At 35.3% G+C, this 21,377-nt stretch overlaps 1 protein-coding gene across 1 annotated transcript in view; it reads left to right on the forward strand.

The window, feature by feature from the left end:
• Window positions 1–21,377, forward strand: part of LOC129941441 (GATA-binding factor C-like) — a 51,935-nt gene that overhangs the window by 14,198 nt on the left and 16,360 nt on the right. Inside the window, exon 4 of the mRNA XM_056050066.1 lies at window positions 20,354–20,499. Within this exon, the coding sequence (XP_055906041.1) occupies window positions 20,354–20,499 (146 nt within the window). The remainder of the gene's footprint in view (window positions 1–20,353; window positions 20,500–21,377) is intronic.

Here is a 21,377-nt window from a genome sequence, read left to right on the forward strand (position 1 = left end):
CGATTTTGTTTCTTTTTTGTTTTTGTTAGTTTCTGATGCCACGGTTGACGCGTATCGCCATTGTTCGGCAGCTGTTTGCTGCTTCTTATGCTGCTGCTACTGCTTTTGCTGATGTTGTTGGTTTTTTCATGCTTATACTGATGTTGCTGATGTTACTAATGCAACGCTCTGTGCGGCTCAATGATGTGCCAGTGCCATGGCTTGAGCTGAGCTAAACTCAACTGAGCTGGCGGTCTTTCAAGTTAGCCCTGGGTTATACATAAAGAGGGCCAGGCCAGGCCATTTCGTTGACTTATTTCTTATTCAATGATAATTTATAGCTCACTTTAAATATATAATTTTGTGTTCCGTTTGTGATGATGGCTTGTGTTCATGCCGCGCGCTTGAGCTTGCTGGTACTGATACCTAACCTAACCTATACCTAAAGCTGGTTGAGTGCTGTTTGGTGACATTGATGGTTTTGTGCGAATTTGCAGAATGGGCTTTTCTTTTGGGGGATAAAACACTAATAAAGTATATTTTATGTGACATTTTGATGTCAGAAAGTCTCGCTGTCTATCTCTCTCTCACTCTTTATATTGTTCTTTGAAATTCCGCCAGAGGCACCTGTAATTAAAGTTTAAAACAATCACCATGGAGCAACTTTATAACACCAACAATATACATACAACATACAAAGGCTTGCCGATTGGTTTACGATGAAATGGTGGTTCTCTCACCTTGACTCACTTGGTCTGGTCTTGGTACGGTTATACGGTGTATATAGGTATAGGGTTCCTTATGTTTTGCTTGTAACACGTAACGAACATATGCCCCAGAGGTGGTGGGCCATATCTATAAGTTTCTGCATGGTGCATTATATTACCTATTGTGTGATGTGTGGTGGGTGGGTGGTTCCACATGAATATGTTCTTACCTTGCCGCATGTTTCACATGCAAAGTAACTTTATTTCACGTTTGCCTTACCTTTATACCGTGTTTTCATTTTTTCCCTTTCTTGAATGTGCTTCGTTGTGTTGTAAGAAGCTTCAAAAAAAAGGTATTGCTTCTAATGAATATAGAGTTATCGACCATGTTGATGAAAAAAAAAACAACCATAAAGTTCTCTAACAAGAACTTAAAGAAGCAGGAGTCAAGACCGTTTTATTAAAATTTGATATATATTTTTTTTTAATATCGGTTTGGTTTTCTTTGTTCTTATGTTACGTTTCTGAAAGCTTTCATAAAACTAAAAGACAGATTATAAAAAATGTGAATATCGAATTAATTATGTGTCCTGTACAGAAATCAATAAACGGATAAACGGAACTGTTTTGTTTTTTCCTTTAGAAGGTCAAGTTTAAAAAGTCCTATCGTATTTTATTATTTCACTGAATTTAACACCACAAATATTAAGTTAGGTTAAGTAAGGTTAAAGTGCTTGTCCGTGATGGAGTACGACGCACTAAGGCCAGTTTAATAGCCCATAAACCTTGAGGCTTTCTTCTAACCTAAATCGAACCAGTTTACGTTCCTTGCGAAACATGAGAGGTTGATTATTTTAAAATGATTAAGATCATTTAGATCGTTATAGGAGAATTCTTTAAGAGGTGAAGATCTGTTTCCCCCTCTTCTTTATCTATACAGTTTCTGGAAAAGTCATTGAAGAATAACGCTGTCCAAGTGGTTTGCTTGCATTAGTCAAAATTGGTAGAATTTGTTATATTGTACCATTTCTGTCGAGTTCATCTATCTTACAATTTCCTGGAATGTTTCTATGGCCCGGAACCCAACAAAGGTGAATATTAAACTGTTGTGCCATCTGCATTAGAGATGATCGACAGTTATGAACTGTTATAATGTTTGTAGAGACAGAGTCCAGTGATTGTAGAGACAGATTCCAAAGATCTAATAGCGACCTGAGTATTTGAGAAAATCCACATATCAGATGTTGATATGACGTTTTCTTTAAGTCAGGAAAAGACTTCTCTTATCGCCAGAAGCTCCACCTGATACTCTACAATGATTCCGAAGTCGGAATGAGAGACTTAATTTCAGTCGTTTAAAGTACACACCTCCACCAAATAGCTTCCTTTGTTTTTGATCTATTTGTGTAAAAGTCTTCTAGGAATGCCCTATCCTGTCAGGAAGGTATAGAAATATAAAATTTACTGTCGAATTGCAGATAGGGGATGGTGAAGTCTGTGTGGTTTGGTATTGATTTTAAATACTTAAAAATCACGAAATCGCCAATGATGTTGTTACCAACTTAAAAGTGGTTTGTTTGTTGTCTTTCTTATTGAAATTACTGCTCAAATTTTATCATAAATAAGCAACAGAGCATACAATTGACGGTTTTAAATAGATCTAATATTCTACAACTGTTGCCGGTAAGTTAGCTCAAGCCCTTTAGTTCCTATTGATCGACTTACTTAAACATAATTTTTCGACAACGTCAGAACTATAATTTTGAAATATTTTATTTTAATTGAAAGAAAGACTCATTGTCTAAATTCTATCCACCAAAAAGAACCTCTTCATAAGAAACCAAGCACACCCTAAGGACAAATCTTAGATAATTAAAAAAGTTCCACCTGTCTTGAAAAATGCGTTATATTTGTCACTTGCATGAGTGAAGTTATAATTTTGTGACAAAATAAAAAAGAAAAGAAACAAAAATGATTTGAAACAATTCTCCTTGGTCACAAACGACATGTTCCATGACCCAAAGTCAATTTACACGCAACTCACTTAAAAAGGTGAAGAATATATGTATGTGTAGGTAAAGGCACAATACAAAGTTGTAATTTTAGCGGCAAGTTCAAGCATAGTGATGGTGGAATTAATCACATCTTGGCATTAAAGAAAAAAAAAGTCATTCCCTCTTTTTTTTGTGTTTCCTTCAAATTAACAAAAAATAAAAAAGGTGACGCTTTGTGTTATCGATCGCGACGAACAAGCTTCTCAAAAAAATCATCTATTCTCGTTGACGCCAACTTTTAAACACAACAATCCTGTAAAAATTAAACTCGTGACTTTTGTGTCCAGCAAAAACACACACAACAAGCCCGTCCCCAGAATATCTGCAGTAGACAATATGTCATAATAAAGCACCTTTATAACACTGAGTTGTGGTGACGGCGGCGGCGGGAGTGGTGGCGGCAACTCGCAACTACTACCGGCCGGCGGTGGCGGCCGGTGTGCTTTACAAAACAGACTCGACTTGTATAAGTATCTACAGCAAGTACCTACCTACCTACAACTTACCTACCTTTAGATACAATATTTTACATTATTCGTAATTCATGCAATTAGCAGTGATTTTCCCACAATAAATATTGTCATGTTGCATATTCATGCGGTCATCGATTCGTTCAATTTTAATGCATTTGTCGTTGCAGTCTCCATTTCCATCTCCGTCGCCGCCGCTGGCAGTAGTCATAGTCGTAGTCGTATAGTCGTTTTGCTGTAGTCAAAGTCGCCAAAGTTGATGCCTCGTGTTATTCATGTTTGCAGAAAATTAATTAATCGATAAGCAGGTGGTGTGCTAAGCTAACTGCTCACAGTGCTCACTGACATTGCCTCAATATTATTTTATTTTACATTCAATGAACGAATGGACATTCTCTTTTTTTGACATTTTACAATGAAGATCTTCATTGTTGTATCTATTTAATATAACTAAGCATAGAAGATTATAAAGGGAAACCATAATGACAAGTTTATAGTTGTTGATTAGGTTAACGTCAGTTGTCAATTGAAAAACATATGAATAGTTAAATAGTAATAAGGCTTCTTTATAAGATGCTTCATATCAATGTAGCAAAAATTAACTAGTTAATCATGTTTATTTATACTATTTTCTTTAACAACAAATATGTAATTACGCCTCCTCGTATTATGCTGCAAGTTCATCAACTTTAAAAATGTATCAAGAAAATCATAAGAAGACCGAAAGTCTTGGAATCAATTCCTAGAATTCTATAGAAAAATCCCAGTAAAAAGTACTTTATTCAAATTTGACAGAAATCCGCAGGTCGTCTACATTTTAAAATTGTTGACAGAGCCTTCATTTTTCTATGATCTTCCATTACTTATTCGTCCACAAACTTTAGAACAAATCTCATCTTTAGCAAGTGTGTTCCGATAACCGACTTGAGTCTCTCTTGGACAGAATAAAAAACAACATAGGAGCTCTAGAAATTTCAGCAATCAGACAATTACACCACAATTTCAAAAAAATAGATACTCTTGCGAGGGATTGACAAATCCTCTTGTCATGAAAAGTTCTTCTTAAAACTGTAGGTCCCCTCTATCCTTCTACCGCAAACAGAAATGATTGAGTGTTGTAAGTTACTTCGCCCCAGACTGTTTTGCCACATAATTGAGATCTGTAGAATTAGCCAGTTGCATTTCTCCCTCAATCAAATGAAATACTTATCAGCTTGACATTGAGCTCAATTCCAAATGTACTGTAAAGAGATTCTTTTCTTAACCGCACATCAAGAACATAGAATGCCTTACCCAAACCAGTTTTTTCCTCACATTTTGATATTACAAATTTTATCCACTGGTATCTCATCCCTTCAATCAAATGAAATACTCATCAGTCTGACCTTGAGCAAAATTTCAAACGTACTGTAAAGAGATTATCTCCTTAACCGCACATCAAGAACATAAAAAGCCTTACCCAAATCTGTTTTTCCTCCCATTTTGATATTACAAACTTTAACCACTGGAATATATCATCTAAAATGATATAAGCTTGCACTTTTTTTTAAATGTAAACATGTTAAGGGTATTAATAACCGCTTGAGTGCCTGTAAATTATTTAAAAATGTCATAGCCTGAGTACGCGGAGCCTCAAAATTCTTTTTTCTCAAACATCAATGTCTGACATCTGAAAAACCTGATCGTACTATACATTAAACTCAGATATTTGTTAAAGGTATGTGTACCCTTGAGGAGAATAACCTCTAATCCTATCTACCTGTCTTGTATTTGGCAGAAAATCGTAGGTCCCTTCTTGTCAAACGTGATAATGAGTAAAAATAAAAATCAATAAGTATACCGCAAATCTCGCCAGTTTTCTTGTCTCTATATATATACTCCTTCCCTTCTTTCCCTTTCCCATTAAAAACCATCGTAGTATGACAGGTGTTTTGACACCTTAAAACAGGTCATTTATATTCGAATTCAAAATCATTTTGACACTTCTTCAACACTCTTTTATATATACACGACTTTATTCCCATACACATCATACAAATATCTAACCATGAGCGTCAAAATTAAAAAAAAAAACACCCGGTCTGTTGCGCATGAATAATGTGATGTCATTCGATTCGGCTTTACTCTACAATACCTTACCTTACCGTCAATAGGGATGCCTATTGACTTGACACACACATTGAATTGTAAATTGAATTATTAATGATTCAATCGAATTCATTTTATACCCATAAAACATTATCAACCAAGAGAAAGGTATAATAGGTACCTTATATAGGTACCTACTCCTGAATGTGTCTACAGTATGTGTGTTATGTTTCTCGAAGTTATAGAGGAGCGGGTGCCATACGCGCAATTACATTCATTAGCGTCGAATTCGAATTTTACGATATCCCCCCGCGCAACCAAAAAAAGGTTTAATGTACATTTATGTAGTGTAGGTACGCTGATATGCCGCTTCAAAAACGACAATAACAAGTTAAGGGCAAGCATTTTACTATACCTATAACGACCGTCTAAACTATCCAGCGAGTTGACTTTTTGTACATAGTATATGTAGGGCCATCCCCATCATCAGGATAGTCTCTATTATTCGAAGTCCGAAGCCGAACCGGAGTAATGGAGTGCATACATTAAAATTGAGTAGAAACGAGGCACGAAAAGTGTCATTAATATTTGTCACTAAACACACGTTCTCTGTTCTGCAGTACCTATAAAGTCATAGAGTCTATACCATATATGACAAATCCAAGCTCGGATAGTCCTTGCATAGCAAGCATATGGATGCCCTTCCTTACCATACCTATGAAAAGACTGTAGTCTATGGTATTTCTATCGATTTGCTTTCATATTTTTCATGCGCTCTATTGTGTTTTTTGTATTATGGTATATGGCAGGATGGTTTTGAATTGTTTTGTTGTTGTTGTTTCTATCTATTTATCTATATCTTTATCTATACATAAGTATAACTTTATATAGTCGTATCTATTGTGGCTACTGTGTAGACATGAACATGCATTTTAATCGATAACAACAATTGACCATCACAAACTCACTCGACTATGGTCATATAGCTCGAAGTCGTCAAGCTTCTGGAGGGTTAAAATATGCGCCCAACTTCTCTAAACCAACCATCAACCTACACCTTCCCTATAAAACGAAACGAGAATAGGTATAGACTTAGAGAGAGGTATATACAAGAAGGTCTTTGATAAAATAAATAGGGTTGTTCTTCCTTCGCTTAAACTCTTAAAACCCAAACCTCAAAAAGATACTTTAGCGCGAAATATTGTATAGGTAAGGTACGTAAAACTTCGTTGTAGGTTATAAGTAGTTAATGTGTTGACCGGTAGCACGGTGGCGGTGGCGGCGTTGGAGGCAGGAGATGGGGGCCAATGGCTACCGCGGCGACGACGGTGATGACGGTTGTTCTTACATAGGTTTGACTATGCGCGGTCGGTGGTTGTTTTATAGTGCTTAAAGAAGTTGACTGATGATTACCCAGAATGGAAGCGCTTGCATGCTTAGCGGAAGCTCGTATAAAGTGTGCAGCACAGACACTAACTTATCCTCAAAACCGTTTTTGTCTTTTTTTTCATTGGAATTGTTGGAGTAGGTATGTGTACAGTACATATTTAGGTATGTAGGTGCGCTTTTCTTTGTTCGTACCCTTACAAACTTTGGTTTTAAAAGTTCTTATAAAGTTATGAGCGGCTTTGATTGACTTTATGTACTCCTTATAGTTCCGCCGCCGCTCTCGATATATGGTCATCATGTTTGAAGTTGTCGCATTTAATATTATATAGGGTGTTTGTCGGTTTCTTTATAACGAATGGATTCAAGGACGTAAGTCTGTGTGTAGACCTTTTAACGAACTACGAAAAAAACAAATTTTCTTATAACTATCAGTTTTTAGAAATCAAGCTTAGTTTCTTATTAAACAAAAGGTTTACATTACGTCTCTAAGATTCCGACCGACTAAAAAGCACTTTTAGTGCTAAACCAAGTGCAATGATCATGTAATTAGGATGATCCAATATGTCTGTGAACAAAATTTGGGGGCTCAACCCGAGCCATTTCCATTTATATTTCTTTTCTTTTGTGTAATATTCTGGATGAATCAATCGCATTAATTCAGTCATACAGGTTCAATCTATCAACTTGAAGGTTTTTAAGAAAGAAGGTTTCAAACAATTGTTTCAATCTTCTTATTATTTGTAAGCTTAGACTGAAGTACTGTGTAAAGTTTCCAAATATCTAAATTTCCTTGTGCCAAAAAACTCTTTAGACATCCTTGCATATCTGAAAAACTGAATCAAAAATATTATGAAAAAGAATACTGGTCTAAGCATTTAAACTTTCGGCAGTAAAAAAAAATGGTCATTAATTTGAGTTCAACTTGAATTTCTTCTTACAAATTTGGGGGCTTAACCCGAGCCTTTCCATTTATACTTATTTTGTTTTCTTTTTTTTTCTTTTGTGTAACATTCTGGACGAATCAATCGCATAAATCCAGTCATACAGAGTCAATCTCTCAATTTGAATGTTTTCAAGAAAAAATATTTCAAGAAATTAGCTTAACGTGTTTCAACCTTCTTATTTTTTCTAAACTAAGACTAAAGTACTGCATATAGTTTTCAAATACCTGTGTCAAAAAAACTCCCCAGACATACTTCTTCTTATTCTTAAGGTGGCGCTACAGTCCTGTGTGAACTAGGGCCTCACCCAACAAACTTCTCCATCTAGCTCGGTCCCTAGCTAGATGTCTCCAGTTTCGCGCTCCAAGTTGGGTGAGGTCACCTTCCACTTGTGCGCGCCACCTGATCCGCGGTCTTCCTCTACTGCGCTGTCCTGTGGGTGCGGATTCGAAGACTTTCCGGGCCGGAGCATTGGTTTCCATGCGCTCTACGTGACCCAGCCATCTTAGTCGTTGGACTTTTACTCTTCTTGCTAAGTCTACGTCGCTGTACAGCCCGTACAGTTCGTCGTTCCATCTTCTCCTCCACTCCCCTTCGATGCATACGGGACCGTAGATCACACGAAGAACTTTTCTCTCGAAGCGACCCAAGGTGCTTTCATCCGCTTTTGTCATGGTCCATGCTTCTGCACCGTATAGCAGGACGGGGATGATAAGGGTCTTATATAACAACACTTTGGTCCCTCGAGAGAGGACATTACTACTCAATTGCTTTCTTAGTCCAAAGAAACAGCGGTTAGCAAGAGTTATTCTGCGTTTGATCTCAGCGCTGGTGTTGTTTTCAGCGTTTACAGCGGAGCCTAGGTAGACGAAGTCCTTGACTACCTCAAAGGTACGTCTGTCGATTGTGACGTTTTGACCAAAACGTCGGTGTTGTATGTCCTTTCTAGACGACAGCATGTACTTTGTTTTGCCCTCATTAACCGTTAAACCCATTTTTGCCGCCTCTGCCTCAATACTCACAAAAGCCCCATTGACATCACGCTGAGTTCTCCCAGACATACTTGCATACCTGAATAACTGAACCAAAAATATTATGAAAAAAAGAACACTGTTCTAAGCATTCAACCTTGCGGCAGTCTTCATAATCTACTTAAAAATTCACATTCCGTCATGTGCCTATAAGTTGTATTTAGATGGACGATGTGCTAATATGCTTAAACCACATCTGTTACCAAATTTTTTGTTAAACTGATTAAAATACAGCTTATAGTAATATATCTATATCTACTACCTTCGTTCTTATAGCCATTTATTGCACAAAATGCAAACTTTCTGCAGTTAGTGATGTGCTGTATAAAGCAAGATATTATACTTATATATTCTCCATCATTGTACAAAACGAAGCCCAGAGCAAAAGATACAATATAACAAGAGAGAAAAACCAAAAAAGAACAACATTGCAGCAACAGCAAGAGCAACAACAACTTTTTGCCTTGTTCATTATGTTATTGGCACGCCCAACTTCTCGAGATGCTTTCGTATCTACATACTAAAAACAAAAACAAACGCATATAGGTTGTTGTTTTTTTTGTTGTATGTATCTTTTGTAAACTCTAATTTCAGATATCGTTAACTTTTTAATTGATCAGCTCAAACACATACAAAGTAAGAAGTAAAAAAGTTTTGTGCATCTTCATCGACGTTCTCGTCGTCGTCGACATCATCGACATCGTCATCATCATCGGCATCGTACATCCTGGTTGTCGATATAGGTATACAAAGTGCAAATGCAGATGATAGCCCTCTCCTCCGCCCTCCAAAGCTGCATCCTTCACAACAGCCTGAAAACCTGCTACTCAAAGTATAGGTAGAAATAAAAACCTATAACCAGCACGGAAGAGGGAGATTCCTACCTTACCTTCCTAATATTTTCACGTTACAGCCCACATAAGAGATTCCCAACACATCCAGCGCATCTCTCGCATCGCATCTGAATCAGATATTGAAAATATCGTCTCAACTAGGTGGATCCTCATAAAATCAAAATAAAGACAAAAAAAACTGATACCTTGAGAAATTCCCACGATCGTAACGAATTGATCGATTCTTATTTAAAATTCCCCCAAAAAATAAAAATGAATCAAGTTCGTCGCTCAACTCTTTTATTTAAAAGGATGGAATAGAGAGGTAATCATTAAAAACAATGTGCTTGTGCTTGAGCTTGTTCCTGTGCTTATTGCCTTGCGCCATATGGAGGGTGTATTGATTTTGTCTTGATGTATAAACACTCTCGTTGCTGTGTTGTGCATATCCTTGATGCTGATGTGATGAACAGAAGTTTGCGTGAAATTCCTTCGCATTTTCAACAAGAACCGCCTTATACACAAAGTCTCTCTTTCTGTTGTTTTTTTCTTTGTATACTTTGTTTTATTTATGTTAAATATGTAGATATTTATTTAAGGAGTGAGATTGTTGAGAGGATACGGTTAAGTTTCTGTCCTGATTTCACATTGCACATTCTGTGCACTTAGAAGGATACATAAAAACAAGCTAAAAACAACAACATTAAATGACGACATCAGAGAAAGAGAGACAATAAATTTATAATATCGGGTTTAATGTTCACAGAACACAAAACAAGAGCACACACAATCAAAGTTTCGACTCGACTTAGTCGGTATTTGGGGGGTGGTGGTGAATATTGTATATCGACCAATCATGTGACTCAAATAAGGCAAAAGGCACCCTAGCAACCCGTAGTTGTCGGAATGTGCTCGTAAGCATCATCCTTAGCAACGACAACGAACATTATTTACCACGCCCTGGGGAAATTTTCGTCCTTGTTTTCGTTTTCCTTTTTTTTGTTTTTGTTTTCTTTTTGTGTTGGTACTATAAGTTTTTAAAGACGCACTCTGTGTGTACATACCTATCTAGACCACTCCATTCTGTGTGCACCACTCGTACGTACCTATACCTCTATCCATACTTTATGCTTTATTCTGTTTTAAGGAGGCTACACCCCAGCTTTGTAGTCTTAGTTATTTTTGTGTACTACCCTAGTTCCGTCTATAAAGAGGACGTTTTTTTGTTTTTTCTTTTTTCAAATCTTGTCATCTTAACTGTGTGGCATAATGAGTTGGAATTTTATTATATAGGTAGTATCTATGTTTCTGCCCTGCTCTCATCTCATCTCGCATCTCATCTCATATCATCTGATGTTGGGTTATGCGCATTAAGATGCTGTCTTATAATATCTTCTATACTACATTGTATCTATAGAAAGGACGAGACCAAGAATAACATCCCCCCATCATAGCACATTATTCAACAACCACCGCTACAGAGCTATAGAGCATCCTTTGCTTCCCTTGTCCAAAAATTCATAAGATAAACATACCACCATAGTCCAAAAGCACCCATCAGGCCCCCCGCTCCAACTGTATATAGTATGTATGTATGTATATATCTATAAGACGAGGACGATGACTATTTTGCGCAGACAATCTTTTATCTTGCGTGCCTTATCTAGCAAACATATTAGAATCAAAGAAATCTATACAAGAGATGCTTTAGTTAAGATGAAAAAGATTGCAAAGGGCATTGCTACTTTATTCCTTTACTTTTTTTTTACATAGATACCTTATGTACATAAAAATATACATATGTATATAAAAGCTATAGGTATATGCTTATATGAAAAAGATGTTAGATATACGACAAGTGTAAGGGTATTTATAGAAAGATATAGAGAAAAAGAAAGATACTATCGTTAAGATAGATACCGATGGGTTTCCCCCTATTTTCTATTCAAGATAGATTCAGGGTGTAAATCTATGTCGGATTGCCGAAGGGATTTTCAAAGCATACTTCTGTATATAATAGAGAAAAAATACTCATGGTTTTCATGTAACTTTTTAGGTATAGATATAAGAGTAAGTATCTAAAGATTTTCCTTAAAGATTTATTTGAGGTAGATACGAGAAGGAAGTTATGATCTATATATTTTATATGGAATTTATACCTATGTGTGTAATTAATATTGAGGATTTATTGTGATGGTTTACTTAAGTTCTTAAAAATTATAAGGTACTTAATAATACTTATAATTATTTATACTTTCGTAGTATAAGTTATGTTATTAATTAGTTTGTATCTTTTGTAAGATTTGTTTAATATTTTAACAAAGCAGCCATAATTTTCCTATATTAAGTGGGAGTTATTGAGCCTCGTAAGGCATTCCACATTAGTGTAGTACGGCTAAAAAAAGAATCCCTATACTTAACAATATGCTTCCGAAATCGGGCTCAAGAATAAACTGATGAACATTCCTAGAAGTTCGGTTGTTATGGTTGAATTTTTCAAGGAGAGGATTCAATACCTGGCTGTGCGAGGAATTGACAAATTTTCCAAAACTAATTCTTGTCATAAAAGGTGCTTTCTCAAATTATCCGTTCGGATTCGGCATATAAACTGTAGTTCTCCTCCATCCCTGCAATTACTCGCACACAAGAATGGTTGAGAGTTGTAAGTCACTAGTCCCTGGTTCTCTACGGACTGTTGCTCCACCTAATTTATTTATTTATTGTTTATACAAATGACGATATAACAATGATGGGCATTAGACCTTGCGGTGCTGTTCAAGAGAAGCAAATGTCTAGGTAAGAGAAGGATCAAAAGACTCAAGTAAGTTATTGGGGAACCCACCCAGATATGAGAATTATACTCGAGTTTTAGACGAATAAAAGCCTTGTAGATTACAGCCACATTAGAGAGGGTAAGAACTTCTTGTACCGTCGGAGAAAACCTAAATACTTACTAGCACTTTTGGTCGATGTCGAATATGTGATCCATAAAAAGTGGTTTTTGATGGACATACCTAGAACTAAAAGCTGTTAAGTCTCTCGATTCAAGTACCACCCAACGATAGTGGCGTTTAGGGAGGGTTACGCTATTGCGACAGTAGACGGCATTAAGTTTTTAAAGCATTAAACTCTACACGTTTTTTCATTCCCCATTGGATAAAATGCTGTCAAACATCCAAAGAAAAAAGTATTAGAATCTAAAAACGAATATGAAAAGCTAAGGGTACTGTCATCAGCGAAACAATTTAGTGGGTAAGAAGTTTCACACAAACCATCATTTCCAAAAATTAGAAAGAGTGCGGGAAAAAACGGAGCCCTGAGGCACGCCAGTTTTTATATTGTAGATGTTAGATTTAAAACCGTCCAATACTACTTTAATTAAACGGTACGAAAGGTAATTTCTAACAGAACAGAGAAGAGATTCATCAATACCAAAAGCAAAACATATACGATAAGAGAGCTTGGATGGTAAACTCTATCAAAATAAAGTCAAAAATGTAAACTCACTTCGGTAGCCCCGATCTATATTTTTTAAATCTTACCACAATAAGTATTGACAATCAACATTTGACTCAGTAGTTTTTTACTTATACATTTTATTTAATATTTACAGTTTATTGTCATAAGATTTCCGATAACATGAATTTCAATTTTTCATATCTAATCTAATTAGTCTTATCGAATAAGCTTATTAAAAAATAACTATAACATCCGTATAGTAGAATGATATATTTTTTTAAAGTATAAAATTACTATTTATAAAGATTAAAGATGACTTGCATAACTTTCCAAAAAAGGTGTGAAAATCAGTTGATTAGGTTAGACTTTCGACATACACATTGGTACGGGGATGGTTCTCAGAAGCATACAATTATGTATCCATTTCTTAAAATAAAACTTCAGAAATTTAAACGAATTACTAAAGTTCAAGTATTGTAGCGGTAGATTATCAGTCTTGAAAAAACAGCCTTATTGGTTGAACAGAGTTCAAAGATCACTGAAGTCATAAGATACGTCTCTTTTCTACAGTTCTGCATTGACTTTCCATTAAAATTAAAAAAAAAACTTTAACTTTCTCAAAACAACACTAAATGTGGGTTGTTTTAATCAATGTTTTTTAAATGTGCTTGAAAATATTGAATTCTTCAGTAATTTTCCTTAAAATCATTTGTTTAACAGCTGAATGTTCTTTCTTCCTCATCTTAAAAATGAATAGCTCCGAACCTTGGAGCCTTGTTTACTCTAAAAATTGATTTTTTTCAAAAGTAGATAATTCCACACAAAAAAACAAAGATTTAAAAGTGAAACCAAAAAGCCCACCCAATTTATGAAATTTTTTAATAATATAAACTTAAAAATTAAATTAATTAATCCCAACCAATAAAAATGCAAATTTAGGTTAATACAAGTCTTGTTTGTTCTTTTTTTATATGAGTAAAATTTGTTAATGTCTGCTGACATGACATTTAAAAATCAATAAAAATCACGCTAAGTATCATCATCATCGTACTCGTATCAAATTGTTCAATAAAATAAATATTTTAATTGAGTTTATCGACTTTAATAAAAAATAAAATAATTATCTACCCTTACAAAAAAACTTCAATTAAATTATTTGTTTTTTGAAAATGGCAATTCGTATAAAATAAAATAAAATCTTCAAGTACCCAAATAAATTGTAACTTAAAACTAAAACTGAAAAAAAAAGAAATAAAAATAAAACAAATTTCTTTTTTATTTTATTTTACTTTAATTTATTTTATATTTAAATTCAAGAAACGAACAAAATATTCATATCAGAGATTCAGAGATGATGTCGTTAATTACTCTGCTCTCGCTGATCGTTGGCTGTAAGATAAAAATTTTTATTATTTAAATTTAGTTTGTTGTGATTTTAAATTTTTTTGCGCAAGGCGTGAGAAGAAAGCCGAATGAGCTTAAAGGTGTGTTAAAGAAGATAGTTTATAATATGATGTAGATATCTATGTAGATATTGACGTGGTAAAAACAAAATGAATAAACTTAAGACGACACAAATATATCTTCCGCGTCGTCGTCGGTCGTCAGCAGCAGTGCGGCGGCGAAGTTGATTTGTCTTCTTTTATGATACCGTCATGTATGAAGATTCCTGTCCCGAAAAGCCAATAAAGCATATATCACATCAAAGCCATCAGATCTTAAAGTATTCCCTTTGAGTTGAGAAGTTGAGCTGATGTGGGGGCCATTTTGATTGGACAAAAAGAAAAGCTTAAAACTTTTGATGCTGTATCTTTTATGTTTCAGAGATGTTATTCGCCGCCGCCGTCCATCGCTCGCGTTGTTTCTTTATGTTTATTTTGCTGCTTCTTAAATCTTAACTACTGTTGGCTCTTGGCTTTTATTATCAGATCTGAGAACGTCTTAAAAACCTTATTTCCATATGTGTGTTACTCTTTCTTTCTGTGACTTTGTCGGCATCGTCACAACAATGTTTACCATTGGCCAAAGAGCTTTGAATTTTAAATCGATTTTTATTTGTTGTTGTGTATTTTTAAGCTTAATTTATTCAAGATTTAGCATCAGGTATATAAGCACATCGCATAGGGCTTGTATATTGTATAGTAAAGGTCTTCAAGAGACCAATCCAAACATTTTGACGCACCACATAATTCTTTTATTTCGAGTTCAATTTATGATTAAATCAAATATTATCGATTTGTTCTTGAAATCGATAAAAATGAAAATTATTATTTCAAAACCGAAAACTAAAAACAAACAAAAAAAGAAATAAAACTAATAAACAAATAAGGAACAGGTACAAATTTCTTGAAGCAGAAGCCATAATATTTGTGATATTTTAGTGCGATAACTTCTTATCGTATCGCCACTATTTTTCTATTTTTTTAGGTTAAGAAACAAAATTTTTGTATGTATTTCTTTCCTATCACCGAAAAAACACTGATTACTTTTAGGTATTTTATCTAAATATCAATCATAAGATAATGTTTCTTCCTTAGATAGAGGTTTTAGGAACCTTTTGTTGTACGAAGAAGAAGTCTGAGAGGTGGAGGGGGGTAACACAAAAATTGAAAAAATTAATTTCAACTGAACAAGAAGTTCTACAAAAAAAATAATTCAAATGTAGATCCTTATCGCACCATATCAACGTCGTCGCTCGTCGTCGCCGTAGTCGTCGAGGACAAACTATAAAAATTGTTCAATTGATAAGACTACATCAACATCAGGTAGATTATTTAAGACTCCCCGATGTTTGTGATTGGTGTTGACATAAAGTATTATCTTTTTTTTGGTCGATTTTTTGTTGTTTGTCATTTTCGTATGAATCCCGTCGGCAAAAGGTATACTGTGCAATAAAGTAAAATAAGCGCCTATATTGAAGACTTTATGATCTGAAATCTACAAAAATTGTAGTGTATATACGGTAGGTATATACGGAGTAGGAAGTTGGTAGCAAGAATTACGCAATATCAAGAATCAAGATAACAAAAGGTACATACATCTCTATCACCTGCACAATTTAGACATCAAGAAAGAGTCTCATATGGGGGTTGGGTACACGTTTGAATAAAGGGTTTTCTTCGGTAAATACTATGAATCTTAAAGAACTACCGTCATAAGGCTTCTTTTTTTATCAGGATTCTTTCGCAATAAAAAATTGGCTAAAAGTTTCATTATTTAAACCTCGAAGAAAAAGAAGTTCCTACATTTGGGGGAAGCAGTGTCATATTTTTAGCACTGATTCTAAATACTCAAAGTCTTTTGCATTTGGGCATGAATCTTAAGGAACGAATATTAAAGAATCAATTTGAAAAAGTTTCAACGAAATTTCTTGTTTGATCATTCAATTGATCTTCTAAAAATTGTAAAATTGCTATAATTCTCCAAATACATACCCTGGGTTCGTTGTTTGTTAAGCAGCTTTATTGTATTATACTCATAAACTGTGAGGACATCCCTTAGACCTACTGTCTTCTACATTGTCAACAACCTGATAGGTCCTTATCAGTGTGCGGTCTAAGACCAGGAAAGTTTATAGACGATTAAATATTCACATTACGGTAGATCCTCGAAAAAAAAAACCGCGGATCAGGTGGGGCACACAACAGGAAAGTGACCTCATCCAACTTTGAGTGAAAAACTAGAGACATCTAGGGACCTAGGGACCGAGATAGATAGAGAAGTTTGTTGGATGAGGCCTAGTTAACAGCACTATCTTAAGTAAGTCTTCTAAGGTATAATTCGGTTTGCATTGATAAGCAGCCAAAGCACTTCGCTCGGAAGACCAGACCAGCAAAAACATCCATAGTCTAAAAGTTCAATCTAGAACATCTTGAAGAACTTGATAGATAGTTTTGGCGATTGACAAATGCGTTTTGAACCGACTACTCTAGGACATTATCTTCGAATAATATAATGCTCCATGTTAGCTTATAATAAAACCTCTTCTAAGAGACCAAGTCTGTATCAAAAGAATAACATTTATAGAACTAAAGCTTACAAAGGTCTCTGAATAAATTCCAAACCAAAATTGATTCATTGATCAAGCAATTTGGTCAAAAAAACACCAAAACCATCAAACCAAAGGTACGAAAAACAAAATTAAACAAAAATGATTGTCACTCCAAATGACAAAGATGAATGAATTAGCTGTCAAATAATCCTACAAACACCCGCAAAATATGCCTCAAGCTTCAAGAACGATTCATAACGTATTCGTATGTGCTTTTGATCGATTTTAGGAAGTCCTTTCTTAGAGGTTCCACTTATAACATTCTGTCACTTAAAAAAAAGACATCATATCCATAGCCCTGATCCCAAAACAACACAAGACACAAAATATAATAAAATAACTTAAACTGAAGACTGTCTTGTTTGTTAGTTTCTTTCAAAAAAATATTTCATGTCGCCCAAGCCTTATTTTTTGGTCTTCTTGCAAAAAAAAAGTCTGAGCCATTATCATCAACAACAACCTTTTGCGATCATGTCTGACGTTGATTTTTAATTGATGTTTTTCCAATCGTTTTGTTAAAGAGGTGAGGTGAGTTGAGTGTACCTAAGTCTCTCGTACAACTGTGTCTTGTGTTATGTTGTGCAAGGTAGACCATCATCAGAGACAGTCAGAGTCATACAGAGGGATTCCTCGTGTCTTAACTTGGCTAACTCGAACTTGAAATCCGCAATCCAAAGTTCCAATTTTAAATTAAGGTGTAAAATAAAATGTTTTTGAATAAACGAATGAGAATGCCTGAGAGTGAGACATAACACTCTGATACACGATCAATTCTTCGTTTGTCCCTCTGTTCCTGATGGAAGACAGTCCAAGTCCAAACCGTCTTGTCCAGGTCCAACACCATCACCACCGACTGACCGACTGGCCGTCTGACCGTTTCGTAGTATTCTTAGGTAAGGTAGTTTAGTTTCTGCTGTTCATCTGTTATGTTAACGATGTTGTAACATTTTGCTCATTTCATTTGGATTGCATTTTGCATTGGATAACAAAAATAAAAACATTAAAAGATTGAATTCGAAATACGAAATTAATTTATACTCCCACAAGCCAAATGTTTGTTTTTTTTTCTTTTACACAATGATTTGAATATGGATGACTTGAGAAGAGTATATTTACATTTTTGTATACCTTCAAAGATACACAATAAAAGTCCCCGGTTTGAATGTGATGCATACATTGTTGTTACCTGTTAAATTCCTTCGATCAAAACAAGGACACAATATAAAACAACTGTAATTATTCGACCTGAAGTATAAATTAAGTAGTTTAACATGACATTTCAGTTGGCACACATTTCAATGAGTTGATTTTTTGCATCGAATTTCGATTAAAAATAGCAAGTTCATGATTTAGACTTTTTGAATGATGGTTTTTTTCTTGGAATTTGTAATTTGATTTATTTTTCTACTTCAAAGAATCGTCATTAGGTATAGTCGTGGCACCGTCTTGTGGAAACCACATATTTTGTTCGAAAAATCGCCGTCCACCGCCTGTTGTTCAAGCACCCATTCGATGTATCTTTGACGTTGTGGATGGTCAGCTGACTTCAGTTGTTGTTTGAGCTGGACTTTATATGGATAAAGATCCAAAATACTCCATAATATGCCGTAAGACAGTCCTAATTCCTAAGATCGAGGAAACGGCATATTCGGGTCTTCGGCAATACTGTCACTTACAGCAGCGATATTTTCAGAAGTACGAGCGAAACGATGTTGCGAAGGCCTTAAAATATCTGTAACCAATCCAGTCTTTTCAAATTTCTTTCTGGATATCTTTATCAATTTGTTGTAAATTCTGGTGACCCTCAGGGAAGCCATTTAGGTCCAATTTCATTTACAAACGACTTGATTTTGAAAATACAAAATTCGTCCGACCTTATTTATATTGATGACATTAATCATTTCAAAAGTATAAAATCAACTTCTGACTGTTTAGTTTTGCAACAATACTTTATTATATTTAGGGAATACTTACTTACTTACTTACTTAGACCAGTTAAGTCCGTTGGGAAACCCTTAAGGGGCATAGGGCCTCTACGCGCCATCGTGTCCGGTTTCCGGAGATGTGTTTCAGCTCCCTCCAACTTTTGCCTAGTGACGCTATTTGCGCCTTGACTGCCCTGCGCCATGTGTTTCTCGGTCGTCCAGCTCTTCTTCTTGTGTTAGCGGATTCCACTGAATTGGTTGGCCTGCAATAATGCAGTTGTTACCTTTTCGAAGCGTATGACCAAACCATTGCAACTTACGCCTTCGTATTATAGAGTCTGTAGGTTCCTGGCCTGTCCTTTTTTGAAGAACATCATTTGATATACGGTATGGCCAGAAAATCCTGATGATGTTGCAAAGACATCTACTCACGAAGGTTTGTAGCTCTTGTAATAGACAATGGCACCAATAAAGAAGCACAGTTTCGGAATTTGTGCGAAACAGTCGCAGCTTTGTTCTTAAGCTGATATATTCCTCCAAATTTCCGACAACATACCGAACGCCGGTTTTGATTTTCCAATGCGGCAGATGACGTCTTGTTCGGTTCCGCCTTCGATGGAGACGATACTTCCAAGGCATCGAAAGCACTCCACTTTTTCCACCCGTTGCAAGAAAATGTTTGTTAGAGACGATGGGCGCGTTCCGAGGCTGATTATTTCATATTTTATCATATTTGAGGAATGCTACAATAAAAATCGTAATTGCAAGACCCTATACCTAATGTAATTTAAGTTAAATCTCTGTGTTTTCTGATTAAGGTGTTATTCTTGATCCCAAGTTAACTTTTAATGAGCATTTAAACTTCAGGGTTAAGAAATCCGTGACCTTTACGTTCTAAAGCTTCTCTTCGGTTCATTTGTAAGACCTTTGCAGTATAGTCACTTTACTACGCCGTTCATAGAGCAGATCTTGGAGCAATTTAGAAAAGACTTATGCGTTTTTACCCAAGGTCACATGAACAAACAAACTCTCCCTTACTCTAAAAGGCTCGCTTCAATAAACCTTCCAGCACTCACGAGTCATAGGAAGCATTTGAAATTTATTTTATAGTTGGAATTATTTAATGGGTCAATATTATAACCATCAGTTCTAAGTCAATAAAATGTTAGTTTTATTTAACGATTTTAAATAAATAATTAAGCTTATGGACACCACTCTACAAAAACACTTAAACATCTAAAAATTAAACACTTGAATAATTTGCTTTCGATACTCAAATAAAAGTCAATCTGCAGTAATGTTGTATTTGTTACTCATATAAATTTCTACTGTACTACGGATATGAATTTTCCAAAAAAAAACAGTCCTAATGTATTTTTAAGAAAACCCTGGAACTTTTATCATACTAATTTCCAATTTCAATTTTTGACTTTGCAGTCATTGCAGAGCGCGGCCAAGCGAGCGGGGACATCATGTGCGAATTGCAAAACCACAACAACAACCCTTTGGCGGCGGAACGCCAGTGGTGAACCAGTATGCAATGCCTGCGGTCTTTATTATAAACTTCACAATGTAAGTATACAAAACTTTATTTTTAAAAATTCCCTTTATCTTAAAAAAGTATCTTATGGGGGAAAATCAAAAACAAGAAGAAGAACTTAAGAATCAGAGGGGGGTTTTCTATATAAACGTTCCTCGGAAATCCGGTATCACACTGAGCGAACTATGTTCACTCACACCCCGGTTTATAGATGTTAAATAAGTCATCGGAAACTGCAAGCACTGCACAAATTCAAGGGCTAATAAACTAGAGGAAATTATTACAAGCTTGTCTCACTATTAAATGAACTGGTACTATAATATATTTCGCTATAAATCCTTAAACAAATTTCAGAACAAACTCACCAAAAAAAAAAAGATAAACTATCTAAGCGGAATTGAAGATTTTCAGCCCTCGTTAAGTGCTTAAGCGATTTCACACACCATTTCCTCCCCCTAAAATATCCTTATAGGATGATGCTTCCATTCCATATCCATATCGGACTTAGGTAGGAAAGAGGAATAGTGTGTGATACATTTATAAATGTTATGCTGTGACTCTTGAAATGAAATTATACCCACTTTATATCCTCCCAGGACCTCAATTTCTCTTTAGAACAGCTTCTGTTTTCTGTGTATGGTTTGCTGTTATGTTTGTGCATCTTTTGTTGTTACTTATTGGGAAATAATGCTGGGAAAGGAGGTTTATAGGTTGACATAATCCTATAGACGATATTATACCATACCAGCCCCATATTCATGATATACACATTGTGGACGGATGCAGTCTGCCTGCCGATACGCGATAAACACACGACGGCAACGGCGACGCCGACGGTAGATTAAATAAATGACATTTGCTAGATTTTGAGACTCTATAGTTGTATTATGAAAAATCATATTGAAAGGGA

Source organism: Eupeodes corollae, chromosome 1 (assembly GCF_945859685.1).
Source record: "Eupeodes corollae chromosome 1, idEupCoro1.1, whole genome shotgun sequence".
Lineage (NCBI taxonomy): Eukaryota > Metazoa > Arthropoda > Insecta > Diptera > Syrphidae > Eupeodes > Eupeodes corollae.